General features: G+C 41.4%; 1 protein-coding gene across 1 annotated transcript in view; it reads left to right on the top strand.

The window, feature by feature from the left end:
• Positions 1-1,164: 1,164 nt before the first annotated feature.
• Positions 1,165-16,552, top strand: part of DAP (death associated protein) — a gene marked incomplete at its 3' end in the record, with an annotated part of 54,720 nt that continues 39,332 nt past the window's right edge. Inside the window, exons 1-2 of the mRNA XM_080340531.1 lie at positions 1,165-1,343; positions 8,065-8,161. Coding sequence (XP_080196657.1) covers positions 1,289-1,343; positions 8,065-8,161 — 152 coding nt within the window. The 5' untranslated portion in view covers positions 1,165-1,288. The remainder of the gene's footprint in view (positions 1,344-8,064; positions 8,162-16,552) is intronic.

Raw genomic sequence — 16,552 nt, 5'->3', positions numbered from 1 at the left:
CAGAGTAGGAGACTCCACAACCTCCCAGGGCAGCCTGATAATTTATAAAAGAAAACCAGAACCACTGGTATAATTTACACTTTGCTGCAAATATATTTGATTTGGATATTGTACTCCATGTACTTCCACATCACTTGGAAAATGTAGCGGAAGTATTTGAAAAATTCCTTAAACTAGTGTGAACCAGCACTGCAATTTCAAAGGAAAAGATCATTGAAATCTGAAGTCCACGCAAGATGAGCGCTATACGTGCCACCGCACATATATGTGGTTTCACCTAACAAAATAATGTGGAAGGTGTGAATTGCCATTTAGTCACTAATGAAAAGTATTGTTTGAAGTGTATAAGCACATAATTCGGAGGCATGGTAATTGCCGGTGTCGTTTTCCCGTAGCAATTAAATAAACGGGTATATTACCCTCTAAAACTGCATATGCTATTCAAAAAGCATTTTAAAACCAGCCTTGCAGGAACCAGTTACAAAATGTAACATGAATTCTTATTACTCAAGGAAAGAAAAAAAAAAGGGAAGAACGGTAGTTTCGCAACACTGATTTCACACTTAGCAGCGGCAATAAGGGTCACAGAATCACAAAATCACAGAATCAACTGGGTTGGAAAAGACCTCAGAGATCATTGAGTCCAACCCTTGGTCCAACTCTAGTCTGTTTACTAGATCATGGCACTAAGTGCCATGTCCAACCTCACTTTAAAAACCTCCAGGGACGGCGAGTGCACCACCTCCCTGGGCAGGCCATTCCAATGCCTGACCACTCTCTCTGTAAAGAATTTCTTCCTAATATCCAGCCTAAATTTCCCCTGGCAGAGTTTAAGCCCATGCCCCCTTGTCCACAGGGTCACGAGAAGAGAAATTTAAAAGCCCCAAATCGCCGGGCGGACAAAGAGAGGAAGATAAATACATACAGGAACAGACCGGCATGGAAAGCGAGCAGGCGCTGTGCGGGGAACGGGCGGCACCGCTCCCGCACCGCCATGTCCCCCGGTGCGGCTCCCGCCACTCCCCGGCGCGGGCTGGCGGAGGCGCGAGGGCGGGGTGTGGTCGGGCCCCGCCCCGCAGCCCCGCCCCGGGCGCGGCCCCGCTGTCCCACGTCCCTCCCCCGCGGCGGCAGCGCAGCGCGGCCCCGCCCTCGGTGGGCGCGTCCCGGCGGCGGCCACGTTGACAGGGCGGGAGCAGGGGCGCGCCGGGTGTCGCCGCGCAGCGCGGGGCAGGCTGGGCGCCGGCAGTTGTTCGGGGTGCGGGTACCTGGTGCGGGAGCCACAGTAACAATGTCTTCGCCTCCCAAAGAGAAAGCAGAGACGCGGGCCGGACACCCTCCTGCTGGTACGGCCGCCGGTTCCCGTCTCTCCGCTCTTTCTCTTCCCAGTTCTGGGGACGGGATGGGACGGGGGGGCCGGGGCGGCCTGGGCAGCCGCGGGCCTCCGGGAGAGCCCAGCCGGGCGCCGCTTCCCCGCGGAGCGCCCGGCTTGTGGCGCCGGGGCTGAGGAGGACGAGGGCGGTCCCGGGCGGGTCCCGCCGGCGCTGCCGGGGGGCGTGAGCCCCGGGCGGTGTCCCCGGGCGCCTCCGCTGGGGCCCCGCCGCCCGAAGCAACGTCTGATCCGGCTCCCTGGCGGCGGGACGGGGACGTGGGACCCCGGCCCCGTCCCTGCCCGCCCCTCGCCCCCTCTCCCTCCGCTTTCCTGCCCTCTGCAGCCTTCGCCAGTCTCGGGGGTGGCGCTCCCTGCCCTGCTTTTCCCAGGGGAGCTGTCTGGTTACAGACAAATCCTCGCCGGGTTTGTGCTGTTTGGCATCTTCAGCTTCTGACCCAGGAGACAGATAGCGTCGTCTTAGGTGCTCCTCGTTCATGAGAGCATCCCGTCCTCGAAAGACGGTGGAGGCCTACAAACCCAGTGCCTGGGGCTGATAAAGGTGGGAAGGGACAAGGGTCAATCTCAGCCTCATCACAGCTTACGTGGCTGTTTGCAGCACAGTGCAAGCTGAGTGTAAACACACTAAAGGCAAATTAATAGTACTCTGGGCATCCATTTTGCCTGTGGACGTTGTGGGGCGAGTGCTAGAGCAGGCTGGCACACTCTGAGCTTTCATTCTGGATGCTGGCAGGGTAGGAAACAAGCAAAGCTGCTTGCGAGTTGCCCAGCAAAGGAGCTCTGGCAGCTTCCACCCACTGCTGTGTGTTCACGGGCCCACAGAGCAGCAGGTGATTTGGGTAGGAGCTGGGTTTTGCCTTCGATGTGGCACTGATCTGCTTCCGTCCATAGACAGCAGCTCATCATGGTACACAGGTGGCATTTGGTTGCTTGCAGTATCCAAGTTGTCTTGTTCTTTTGCATAGCATTAATTTTTCTTCTTCTTTATTATGGTTTTCTTAAAAAAGGGAACTTTGTTTCCTGCACCAGCAACTTGTCATGTGTCTTCTAGTGTTTCCTGGTGGAACAGTTGCTGAGTTTTTAAGTGTTTCAGTCAAAAATGCTGAAATTCTTAATTCACACGGTGATTAGTTTTATTTTGAAATCAGTTGATGAGATTTAATAGCTAAATTTGAAAACTATTTTTGAACTTTAATTGAATTCTGCTACTTTTATAATAAGGACCTGAAATTCCTTTAAGTAGATAACTAGAAGTGAGAAATAATGACTCTGCTTTGCATTAGCAGACAGAGTTCAGCAGTGCAGGTAAGCTGACCTCTTGGCTGAGCAGAGTTGTCCCACTTGTGCAGCTTCCCTTGTCTTGGCATTAGCTCTTGCCTGATCTGGCAAGCTGGGTCAGGGGGCTAAATCAAAGTACCTTTCCCAAGAACAACACCTCTTGCTGCTGTTGCTTCTCGAGCTGGCTCGCCTTGAGAGTCAGATAGGCATTGGCATCAACATGAAGGGATGGTTGAGACCTTATATTGGTTTAGCTGTGTCTTCCTGCTGCACTATCAATGGCAAGGGAACAAAACCTAAATGGCAGATATTTTCAATTAGTTGCTTTGTAACTTTATTTTCTGATGTTACATGTTTGAGAGTTTTGCTTCAAAACCTGTGTTTTGACACAGGTGCACTTTTCTTAAAGACGTCAAATGAACCACTGTAGGCCACGTGAGAAACAAACAAATGGTGCAAAAGCATTATCGAAGTAAAATACAGTTTTCTCTTGCTGTCAGAGTATTTCAGGGTTTAGTGGTTTTTGTTTGGTTGGTTTGTTTTGTTTTTTGTAAAACAGACATTCACTTATGAACTGAAGGGCTTTTTCTACAGTGTGCCTTTTCAGAGCTTCAGTGTCCTTCAGGATTTTTTTGTAAGCATGTACCAATTCAGCTTTGGGGGGAAGGTGGTCACCAAGTCTTTCCTTGAGGCCCAAAAAAACCCTAATGCTTTGTGGTATCTTCATTCAGGTTGTTTCTGGAAGAAGATGGTTCTGAGCTGGTTGGAAGGGGAAAGTAGCCCTGTGGTCTTTTAACACTTTGAAGATCCACAATAATGTGGTGACTAGTGACAGTTTATTTTTACTCTAGGAGCTGAGACTAGGTTTTAATCATCTATTTCAAGCCAGTTTAGATCCTTGAATAATAATATAATGTAATAGGTCAGTTTGCAAACAAGTTCCAATAAAATGAAAGTCAAGAATTCTTGAAAAAATAAAGGAAGACTACATACAGGTGGAACTGTGTTCATAAATAACAAGGCTAGCTCCTAGCAAGGCAAAGATGTGAATAGGGGATCTTTTTTGACTAATGACCTGAAAGCTCTGGTTTTGATGTATACAGTTGTATAACGAGCCCTACCTGTAATTACAGATGTGTCTTATCCCACTGAGTATGAATTACACACGTAAAAGGTAGGAAGGACTTAGATCACCAAATTAAAGCAAAATTGACAAATCCGTTTTTTTATATGCACTATTAGCCCTGACTTAGGGACTGCATGCAGTCTGTTAGCTTCCTCTCTGCATTGATTTTTCACATAGGGGAAAAAAAAAAAAAGACAAGAGTACTTGAAAAGAGAAAGGATAATGAAATAGAAAGAAACCTCAAGACCTCAGGCTGGTAACAGGAGGCACAAAGCAACTTTGAGCTCCTTTCTGAAACTTAAGAGGGCCCCAACTTAAGCTTTATTAAATGTGCATCTGTCAGTGAGATCAATGCATCTACAATATATTGCTGAGTAGGTTTGTACAGCTTGCAGTCCCTCTAAAGAGGTCTGTGTAATTATGCTTTTAGCTGTTCATTTCTTCTAGTAGATACTGGGGAGGTATAAAGCAAGGTGATTGTGTTAATAGTTAATTTATGAAGCTTTATGGTAGATTCATGAAAATGGTTGTGTGCTTTTTCCTACATTAAAAAAACCATGGCTGTGAGCCAAGTTTTTTGTGAAATGAACGTAAGTAATATGTAATAACTCTTTTGTTCTTGTTTTGTCAGACATTAATTTATGCTCCCTTAAGCTTGCAGAATGGCATATTTTGCATTCCCCTTCAGTCACAGCTTTTTATATATCTTTTCAGTGTAATAGAATCTGTTATTAGATGGTCCCTAAAATAATTTTTGTGTTAACATTTAATATGATGCTCAAGGAAAATGAGAAGCTGTTAAAGCTCTTGGTTATATACTGGATTTCTAAAAGTTCCTCTCCAGTTGCTGTGACCACTAGGTGATTTGGGTTGAGCTGGAAGGTTTCCCCAGGTAGGGCTGCCCCGGTTCTGCAGGCTGAGCAAGCTGGGGCCGAGGCCATTGCAGAGCTGTGGAGCTTCTCTGGGTTCTTGGTGCTGGTTATGACTCAGCAGGGTTTATTTCAGAGTTCAGTCTGAGAAACTGGGAGCCGTCCTGTAGAAGCACAGCAGAGGGAGGAAAAAAAAAAAGGTAGATAAACTGAGAGTGTTTACTGACTGCAGATCATCTTGAGTGGTAATTGATTAACATGGTTATTTAACACTTTTCCAAAAGGACCAGTCATACCCTTAAGAGGAATGCAGGGTGGCATTCACAGGACAAACAAGACAGTCCTGTCTGCCTTTTTTTGGGGAGAAACATGACAAGTAATAGTTAAAGTCCAAAACTCAGCTCTCATCCAGAGGGGCAAAGAGACTTGTGCCGTTATTCTTCTTGGAATATGTTGGCAGGTGAACCCTCTTTATTTCATGCTGTAGAGGCTGAGGGCCTCTGTTGTCTGTTCCTGGTCCTCTCCTGCCCAGCACAGGTCCCATCTGAGCTCTTCTGAGCAACTGCAGCCTGAGGTCCCTCTTCAGCGAGGGAACAGCTTTCTTCCTAATCCCAGTGCAGTGTTGTTGACATCCTCCTCTTCTGGGCACGGACTTTTGGCAGCATACTGGAAGGTGGTTTCTGGATCATTTAAATCCTCTCCCTGCTCTGTGCAGGGTTTACTATAAGGAAATCTGAGCTCATATTCTTATTCTTAAGAATGACTTTTAAATGACGAAATCACCATGGTAAGCATCTGTCAAATTATGTAGTAGGTGCTAGAACGGTGGGAAGTACACGAATCCTCTGAATTCCAAGAAAATCTCACAAATGGAGTGGGTTTTCCTTTGGTTTGGTAGATATAATGATAATTTTTTTCCCTTCGCCCAACCCTGAGATAGTGTAGCTTGGTAGAAATCTTTTGAAAAGGAAGGTGCATTATGTTGCAAGGGTATTCCTCTTCTTAAGCTAAGTATCTTGTGGCAGAGATGTACCTCAGCTGTGCGTACAGGATGCTGGTCTATTTACTTTTGTTCTCAGAAATACAATGTTTGCTTGATTCTTCCTTTGGTTTCCCAGATCTGCACAGTAACTGTGGAATACTAAAGATTGTTCAATTATGCACCAATGTATTAATACTTTTAGCTGATTATACTATGCCTGTAGCTATTGGTGCAGAAAATCAGACTTCCAAGGTTATTAGGTTACTGCATTGGTCATTCACTGTTGTGCTTTTTAATTGTCTGGTTATTTGCTTTTTAAACCTTGTTAATTCTACATACAGAAAAATCTGAACAGTTTAGCTACATATCTTTGCCATTGACAGATAAAGAGAAAACAAGTGGCTAGTGGCCTGATGCTATACAATATGAGAGGAGAGGGATTTTAGATCACCTAAATTGGCACTAAATCATCACGTATTGTTCTCTCTTAGATGCTGAAGTATGTGGAAGTGTGTGTGCATTGTCCAGCAATGCTGTTTGTAACCTGGCAGATGTTGCTGTGGAGACAGCATCTTCCACAAAAATAATTTGAAAAGGACCTAATAAGAACTGATTGTGCAATTATGTTGAATTTATAAATTAATGTAAATAAAACATACCAATTACTTTGATTAACTGAGATGTTATAACGCAGCAGCACTTGACAGAACTCAGAGTTTTCGCTTTTGCAAACAAACTTAAATTTCTAAGGAATTTGTGTCAAGAAAAATTAATAGGAAATTTATTTTTTGTTTCATTCTTAAAACTCAATTTCTTTGTTGCCAAGCCATTCTGAATTTCCTTGTCCCTGTGAAACATTGCTCACCATTGCTCACCTGTTTAAGTACTATAGGTTTTATCCTGGAGAGAGAACAGAAAATGTGGGGTTTTTTTGGTTGTGCTTTTTGTTTGGTTGTTTGTTTTTTAATGCATGGTAAGGGGATACAGTTTTGATAAATTTTAAAAGGTATTTCGTTGGTTTTGGCTGTTCATCACCTGTCCTTATTTAATGTCCTTTACTGAATCAGAAGTTACTCTTTCAAGTATCACACAAAGATTAAAATCTATTAAAAAAAACCCAAAAAAACCAAAAAAACAGGGCCAAAGAGCTGATGCTTTTTCCTGGGACAGGTCATTTGCTCTTTACTGCAGGCTGTAAAATTTATGCACAGGTGTGTCCTTTCCACCACTGCCCTGGTTAAAGAACTGAGAACTGAACCCGTTTTCAGGGATGAGCGCTGAACTGCTGTGAGGTGCCTCCGCCCCTCGTTGCTGGGGTGCAGGAGGGCTCAGCTGTGCCGACAAGCAGCTTCGGATCCTTCCGAGTGCTGCTCTGCTGTCCTGCTTGCTGGGGTGGGATGCCTCTGCCCAGCCTGCCTGCACACTTGCCATGTCCTGGCAATGTGAAACACAAACCAACGCATCCGTAGGTAGTTTTGTTGACTCCTGAGCACTACAGTGGTTCTCTGATGTGGTTGCTGATAGCGATGTAACCCATCCAGTTAGCTAATGAGATGCATCGTCTTATCTTACGCTGTCCTGTAAGCATGTATAGCAATGGTTGAAGCAAAAGAAAAAAAAAAGTACAATCTTAAAACAGAAAGCAGATCAACAGCAGACTGCCTGTTGCTCTGCTTAGTAGCTACAGTGTTAGGCCTGGCTTAGTTCCTATTTTATCTTTCACTTCGGAGGAGATAAATGATGGACATGAGTAGATTTGCTTTCACTTCTTGTTTTGTGTTTCAAAGGGATGCTTTCACCTTTGCATAATTTCTAAAACTAAATTATGGCAAGGATTTAGAATGTAGTAAAACTCATGTTTTGCAAAACAAAAACTCTGTTCTAAATGAAAGTTAAGAGTCTTCTTAAACTTTCCTTTTTTATACTGTTGATGAAATACTTCCTTGTATAAATGCTAGTGTTATAGTTGTAGTTTTTAACTTGAAATGACAGGTGAGGTTCTTCTTCCCTTCTTGTTTTATGGGAGCATTTAGCATTCTTATTTGTGGCCTTCTGTGTGCTGTTATGCAAACTATCTCCTCCATTTCTTCTGACTGCTGCAAGTTTGAAGGGGTGAGGGAAGGTTAAAAAAGAGTTGAGTTTTCTTAAATGGTATTGGAAGAAGGTAATAAAATGACCTGCAACTTCTCAGAATGAGCAAAGATGGCACAATATGAAAGAGAGTGGCAGATGCAGTCCTGAAGTAGCTGTTCCTCACACTTGCCACTTTTAAACACTTTGCCCCCCCTTTTCAAACTGTGATTATTATGAAACTATTCTGTAAAATACTGAGTGGGGAGGGAAGGGAGAGTCATCTTTAAAGCATTCTTCACTTATACTGATTTGACTGAGGTTTTTTGTGTCTCTTTAATTTTCGTTCTAGTGAAAGCTGGTGGGATGCGGATTGTGCAGAAACACCCACACAATTCTGATGCCAAAGAAGAAAAAGATAAGGATGATCAAGACTGGGAAACCAGCAAGTGAGCATTTTGATTTGGTGCATATACTACAGCAAATTTCCATGACCTTGAACCTATCACAAGTTTTGTTTTCCTCACGGGTAGCAAACCAGTGATACAGTTGGTTTTGTATCATAAAATTGATTTAAAGCAGTAGCAAGTTATATGCTCCTTCAAGAGAACTGGGCAATTGGGGAATTCTTACCTCGGTGAGCATCCTTTAAATGATTTTGCCAGGTAAGAAGGTTAGAGAAACAAGTACAGTGAATGTAAGACATCAGCTTTCCTAAAATCTCTGAATGTCTTTTCACACTGTGCAGAGCTATAGAGTCTAGACATATTTGATCACAAGCATTAGGCTGTCAGTCTGCATATGAGGTCGTCTTGCTGTGTGCTAGGTGATTCCTTCTACCCTCTGGCCCATGATCCTGTCTCTGTGAGGTATTTCACAACATGGTGCTTTTTAAAAGACAAGTAAAACGAAATGCTATTAATGTTATCTACTTTTATTTTAATTAATAATTAACTTCTTATTATAATTTATTAATTTATTTTTAAGTGAGAATTTAGCAGTTTTAGTGGTGGAAGATACCAAAACAAGCAGTTGTTACTGTAGGTTAATAAATCTACTTAAAACTGCTAGTAACTGCTGTGTAGAAATGAAAGCAGGGAGCTTCAGTGGACTGTTGCTGTGTTTCTGTTCATACAAAAGCCACCTGGTTTTGTGCTGCTTTCCTTGGCTAGCTGTTTTTCTTTGTAGCCAAGGCTATATTTTATGAACTATTAATAGCTTATCGCATGGGTTTGTCCTTACTATTTGCTCAAGGCAGAAAACCCAGAGCCATTCTTGTGCTTTGGTAAGTAGACCGATTTATATGGTGTTTATTTTATTACAATGGTAATAAGCATTGTGAAAATATCTGTGTAAATAGGAACAAACATATTTATTTACTAAGTCAAAACTTGACTAGGAAACATGAGTGTTAGAAGGGAAAAGTAATTTTAATTAATATATTCAAATGAAAGGCAGGAAAATGAAACTTTATACTATTCATTAAGCAAATTGGTCATCTTGTATTTCTATTGTCATTTTTTATTTCTGTTCAGTGGAATTTAAGTTGGAGCAAAGTTTGTATTACAGTCAGGTTTTGTCCAAAGGAAGAAATTATATCTTGTGGTTAATTAAACTGTGTTTGGGGACACATCCTTTTATTTAAGATGTGTTATATGCCTGCTTATTCTTGCATTTCCTTGGCATGCCAGCATCATGGTTAGAGAATCTCTTTAGCATCCAAATGAGAAGACTTCTTATGCCTGTTCACAGATATAAACCTCTGTTACAATATAGCTATCTGCTTTATTCCTTTCTTCAAACAAGATTATAATGTTGCCCTCTCCCTCAAATAGTGTAGGGAAAAGTTAAAATTTAACCTTGGTGTTTGTGGCTGTGTCTGGTTTAGCAGGTGCTGTGACACAACAGGAGCAGATATGTAGGGGGAAACAGAGCTGAGGACTTCATGTTCCCACTGTGTGTATTTTGGAAATTATTTAGTCTGGCCTTCTGGACTGAAGGGCCAATCCTAGCTGGACTGTGTTAGGTGTCTCCTTGGTCTTTATGTTCCAGTTTAGCTTCATCTGCAAGAAGTCCAGGTCAGGTGTTCTGAGACCAGTCCACAGTGCAAAACAACCTGTGACCAACAGAACAATCAGGAGGAGAAGTGCATTCCTGATCTGAGATGCTAAAAAATACACATTACACATTAATATTGTAAAGCAAGTCTAGGAACAATTGTCATGCTTTAAAGGCAGAGGAGAAAGTTTAATGAACTCTGGAGCTACTTTATTTACTAGGGAGTAGCAAACTGCTGCATCTGTTCACTCAGCCACCTGATCAGTTTGTTGACAATATATGTACTCCAAGTGTCAGAGTGTGCTCCTCACTTTGTGGCTGTTTGTTTGGGTTTTTTTGGTGTTTTTTGTTGTTGTTTTGTAGAACGTACATTATTGGTTCCTATTAGGCACTTGTGCATACAGTTATTCTTGAGCCTGTATATTTATACAAAAACATTGGTGTGAACTTTTTATTTCTTTGATGTAATCCCCTTGAGAAAGAAAGTGCAGGAAGAACATAAGGAGCGTAGTTAGATGGGAACCAGCATGAATTATAAAACAAAACTGTAAGTTGGTTTACAAGCCTGAGAGAAGTTGTTTTCCTGGTAGAACTGAGAGACCTTTGCATCTGTGAGGGAAAGGGTTTAATGTGCCTGTTGTAGCCTCCTGTGGGAGTACTACTGCAGCTGGTGGCTATACAAGATATAAATGTGAGCAAGAAATTATTTATCCATAGACAGGAGAAGCAAACTCCACAGGCCATAGTACATAAAGTTGTTGTTTCTGAAAATTAAATTACATTGGCAGAATGTTGTCTGCTTTTGTGCTGGAAGGTGCAGTGCCCTGGAGTTTCTGTGTCTGTGTTGCTGGTGATTCACAGTGCCCTTCTAAAACACTTGAATTTCCAATGCCTGTGGAAGGTTTATTTGGAGATGGGAAAGGGTTTGTCAGGATGGGGAGAAGACGCTACTAGCATTCTGTTCTGGTTTCTCTGGCACTGATATATGTGTTTCTTGGTCATTGCTAGCTGATATTTTATGTCCCGTTACTAATCAAGGGGACATCTGTGTTTTTTAACTTTCTGCTCTCAGAGTTTCAGTCTTCGCCATTTTAAGACAACCATTTTAAGGTAGTATTGTCAATGCAACAATGCATCAACATGATGCAATCTCTACTCCTCCCTCTTGCATTCAAAGTCAAAAGAAGCAAAGAGACCTCAGGGAATTATTATGAGGTGATATGGGTGGCTGACAATGGTGCCAGAGAAAATAACAGAAGAGTAATTTGTGCATGTGTATGAAGGCTAGGATGATTGAGTGATTATTTTAATCTCATTGCTGGTTTAGTTGAGGACAGATTAATGGAACTGGCAGTAAATCATGGCAGAAGATTTCGACCTGTCTCAGAGTTCCCTGGGAGATCTGGGAGTACATGTCCTAGCCACGGTGGCACGAATCTGAGCAGTTGCTCAGCAAGAAAGCTTTTGGCTAGAGTTCATAAAAGTACTTGTGGCTTTGGGGACAGCTGGTGTTGTTTTCGCAGTGTGCTTGCAGAAAAAGACATTGAGTCAGTGTTTCTAGTCTTAAAGTAAACAAAGCTCATACAGGTAAACGCCCCTGAAGTAGCTAACTGTGCTGTGGTAAAGGTGACTTTAAAGTAACATTCACCAGGTATATCATCATTGACATTTCTTTTTCTCAGTTTAGCAACTTGCAATTCAGTTACTGTAATTTACTCTGCAAAGTATTTTAGTCATTCTGGTTCTTAAAATAAAATTGTTGTGACAACCTACCATTTCCTGAAATGGTAGGCTAACTTGTCATAATGGTGATTTGTGATCCCTTAAAACAATATGTGGTAAGATGATTTTATATGAATTTAAACTTTTCCTACGGGGCAGTTTTCAGCCTTGACTAGTAATGGAAATAATTTTTTGTCTCGTATAAATATAATTTTACTTAAAGAAGAATGGCTGAATGTGGTTATATGGCGAAGATTCAATGAAAGAAGAGAGAGATTGCATCATTTGGTTTAGGTGAACTAAGAAAATGTGGATGGCATCCAAAGCTGGTGGCACCACTGTGGTCAAGATGTCAGTGGTGAGCCTGATTGTGAGGCGGGGTCTTCAGGATGAGTTCTTCAGGACAACAGTGATTTTGATCAGTCTGGTTGGAGACAAGGTATTGGCTACATGAACTTGTTGTCTGATCTGTTATTGATTCTCTTATGTTTTGTGTTCACTTAAGACTTGCATTTATTTGTTTTTTGGCTATGGTTGCAGTTTTGATGGATTGCCAGTCATACTGATTGCTGCCAGAAGGATTTTTTTGTAATGCTAGATGAAGGTGAAACATATAATTAGAAGTAAGGTTATGAATAGAAACCATTATTTGTGAGGACTGTATGTTGTCATAGAAAATATTTGGAATAACTAGGCTACTCACAGTCCTGTGCTTTATTAGAATTCATGTTTAACTGAGGTTTGCAATAACACACTCACTCCTATGCCAGCATCTGACTCAAGCCATAATAAACACTCCTGAAAAACAAATAAATTGAAGTGAGTGCTGCTTGTTCACTTTTGCACAAGAGCTTCATTAACTGTCAGTCTTGGACCTCAAGAGGACTATATAGTTAACTATGGTTAAATATCAGCCTCTGGATTTAAAAACAAATTTAAAGCAAATATCTGGCTCATTTTGTCTTTTAACAGACAGGGTAAACTGCAAAGGCTTTAATGTTTAAAGACTCTTTCCTTTTCCTTTGTTATATTCTGAAACAAAGTGGGTAATTACAGTGATTTAATTACTGAATATTGATGCAGTAGAGTGGTTTCTCAGTATACATATGTAAATTATATGTGCTTTGTATCTTAAGCTTACTTGAACATTGTGAATCTGGCACTATGTCTGACTTTCCCATTAGCTCCAGAAAGAATAAATTATACAGCCCGGATTTTAATTCAGTTTATTATGTGGATATTTGCCTTAACTGTATTCATTCGGCTAAAGAAAAATAAAAAAAAAAATAATAAGAGGATAATTTAGAATGTGGTGATTCAAAAGCAAAATCATGCTAATGAAGCATATGGGTGGCCGTATGTTAAAAAGCTGCTCTTGGTACTTACGTGGTTCCATGGTGTGAGAGGAGTTGTCGAAAGGCAACTTCAGGTATCTCTGTGTTACTTCTAAAGTCTGACTATTCTAGTTAAGCTGCGCCTGCTTTTTTTCTTTTAGACATGTGGTGGAAATCTCAAAAATTCAGGCTGTGGGTATATACTTTCATTCAAGATTAAACTTGTTTTTCCTTTCCCTCACTTTGCTCTGTTGTGACTGACAAGAAATAAGCCACAGGCATGATTTCCATTTCTCATTTGCTACTGAAGATTCTGCTGTCATTGAAATATTTATTTTTTGCCTTGTAATGAATGACCTTTGTTGTCCAAAATTCTGTCACAATTTTAAAAATGTAAATATAGAACTAAGCCATTAGAGCAGGTTTGTATTTTTGTTTACACTCTAAATATGGAAATGCTTGAAACTGTTTCTCTCCATTGTATTTCACTCTATTCTGGTTATTTACCAGGGCCAGGAACTGTAAAGTCCAAGTCTTGACTCTTTATTTTGGGAATAGCTGCCCTTCAGCACAGCCAGCACCTGGGAAATGGCATCTGGTGTTCAACTGGCTTGCACACCTGTCTGGTAGGAGGTAGTTTCCACCATGGATGGAGGTGTTTAAGTCCAGTTACTTCTAATGTTTTCTGTTGTAGAGACAACAGGTGTTTCACAGAGGGAAATCTTGGGAATTGTAAGGAAAAAAGTGTGATACTTTACATCTCGTTAAATATTGAAACCAAACCTCTGTGAACAGGTAGCATTGTGCTTCCTTAAGTACTCCCAGTGAATAGATCATTAGCATTTCTCCCATATAGTTCACCAACACAAAGCTGAAAAAAGACTTCTCTACCTGTGTTCGTGTATCTATAAAGCCAAAATATTGGAAAAGCAAGTGGGCATTGACTCGCCATGGTGAATATTTAAGGTTAAAAGAAAGAGACAAGTGGGAACAGACAGGCTGCTACATCTTCTGCTTAAGTTTTTGGAGAGAAAATGTGCAAGTTTGGGTAGAAGATTGACTGAGTCTCTTGTGCTGGCAGCAAGGCCACTTAAGTGTTGGATTAAAAGGTCCTTTGTGCTGTTGTGTTGGTTGGTTTGTTTGTCTTCCCCTCCTCCCTCTTGTCTTTATTATTTTGGACTTAAAAATTACTTCCCAGTTTTAAGGGAATAGCTTCTTAATAGTGTCACGCTCTTCTCCTTTATATAAGTGATATTGCCTTCAATGCATTTTCCCACCTCATTACTCATCCTCATGTCTAAATCTTTTGCATAGAGTTTTTATGATTAGCAGATGCTCAAATCTAATAAAGTTTATGTATGCATAATTTGTTTAACTATAAAACCAAAAAGCAATATTAGAATTTTCATGTAGTTTTCAGGGTAATACCTTCTGCACATGACCAGTTACTTGGAGAAGTAGCAAAGTAATTGCTGTGACCAGTGTTGGATCACTCAAATGCATATATGGCTATAGATTTATCTACAGAGAATAGAATATGAAGTACTGATTTTTAAATGCAGAACTACTGTAAGGCAATAAAAGAGTCTGTGAATATCTCCATTTAAGAAGTGAAAATATCTGTGAATGCAGGGAATAGAGAAAAAGCTAGACAAGATTATGAATGAAGCATTCTCATACAGGGAGATGTGAGTCTTCTGAAAGACTGTTTCGTGCTTCCAGTATTTCTTGATGACTGAAGCAGTAAGTTGATAAATCCATCAGTGTAGATGCTAGTTATGACATTATATGGATAGCTCTTTTCATATTCCTCAAGTACTGTGTGCATGTGTTAAAGAACTAAAAAAGATCTGATATTTCCCCCCTCAGAGGGAACAGAAGACACACCATCCAGCTCAGCGATGGCCGGGTTTGGTCCCAAAGAAACATATGCTGTCTTAAGAAATTAGCTGGAAATTTGAGTTGAATTGCCAGCCAAGCTGGTGTAAAAAAAAAAAAAAGATTTTTAAAAGGATGAAAGTCTGTAATTTGTATTCCTTGTGATGAGGAAAGTGAGAAAAGCTTACTCATAGGCGAGAGGAAAATGTATGGGAAGGAAGTAGTATCTTGTGAGTGATACAGCTTCGCTGTCACGGCGTTCCACGTCTGTACGGAAAAGTAAAGTATCTTAAGCTAATAGCTGGAGTAGTTGCATTTTGCCTTGCACTTTTTTCTCGATACTTTTCTGAAGTAGTGGAATGCACGGGATGGAGGTCACTGTGCCAGTTTGAAAGCAAAGACAGTGTTGAAGCAGATATTACATAGGCATTATAAAGCGCAAAAATTTCCAACCCCAAAAGTATAATCAGATGCTTTTCATTATTTAAGTGTCCAGCAATTCTAAGAACATTTTTAAAGCTAAAGGTACAAATTTCTACTAGAAAAAACTGCCAGAGGACCAGATGCTACTTACTTATTTAGACTCAAAAACCTGTGTTTGAAGTGAAGCCACCATGAGCTGAAAATGAGTCGGAGGTGTGTGAGATTGACACCACATGTGCCAAGGAGGGGGATCTGATTTTTCAAGTAGAACCTTCCTCTCGCTTAAGTTTCTTCTGCCTCAGCGGCATCAGACACTGAACTTTGAAACAGTTTAATATTAAAATAAACTTAGAATTATCATTTGTTAACTGTCACTGAGCCAAAGAGGAGGGAATTTCACTTAGCTGCTCCAAGGACACTGGTACTAGCAGCAGGAGATATGTGGGAGATAAAGACAGTGCTGAAAACATTTCTTATATTATTATCATAGTTCTGTTTAGTCTGCTGTAGCATTTGATAGAGATGTTCATTGCAGCACATCACTTGATGGGGAAAGCATTCACTGCAGTAGGCTTGATGCCTTCTGATTTTACTGTGACATTTCTTGGTCACAGAATCACAGAACGGTTGGGGTTGGAAGGGACCTCTGGAGATCATCTAGTCCAACCCACCTGCTAAAGCAGGTTCACCCAGAGCAGATCACACAGGAATGTGTCCAGGTGGGTTTTGAATGTCTCCAGAGAAGGAGACTCCACAACCTCTCTGGGCAGCCTGTTCAGTGCTCTGGCACCCTCAAAGCAAAGAAGTTTCTCCTCATATTCAGATGGAACCTCCTGTGCTTCAGTCTGTGCCCATTGCCCCTTATCCTATCGTTGGGCACCACTAAAAGGAGACTGGTCCCGTTCTCCTGACACCCACCCTTGAAATATTTATAAACATTGATGAGATCTCCTCTCAGCCTTCTCTTCTCCAGGCTGAACAAAGGCATCACAGGCATCCTGTTAAATAAACGGCAATTAGTGAAAAATACTTTAGCAACATTTATACAAATCTTAGCTCTGATGAGTTTCAGTTTCTCTGGGACTCATTCCTTAGAACATATATATATAACATGGTGAGCCTGGGGCGGTTAACGTGTTTGAAGAAGAGCTCTTTTTGTTGCTGTGGGGTACAACCAAAGTGGTTTGATATCTTCCCTAAGGTTGTTAGAGCAATAATTAAATACTAGGCAAGCTTGAATCTATGGAGAGACCCATGGCATGCTTCACCTAGCACCCCATCCTTCAGTCCTACATCAGGGGGTCCCCCAGTGTGTTTGGTTTCACCAGTGTCTTTTGCAGCAGGTGGACTCTGGCTCTCATGAGTCTTGGATCATTAATTCCAGCTGAGGTCCTTGTGCTTCCCTTGGGAGTCTCTCTAGGAGGG

This window comes from Nesoenas mayeri (genome assembly GCF_963082525.1).
Source record: "Nesoenas mayeri genome assembly, chromosome: 2".
Classification (NCBI taxonomy): Eukaryota; Metazoa; Chordata; class Aves; order Columbiformes; family Columbidae; genus Nesoenas; species Nesoenas mayeri.
Note: the sequence above shows the minus strand (reverse complement) of the source record. Positions and strands in the feature narration are given on the sequence as shown.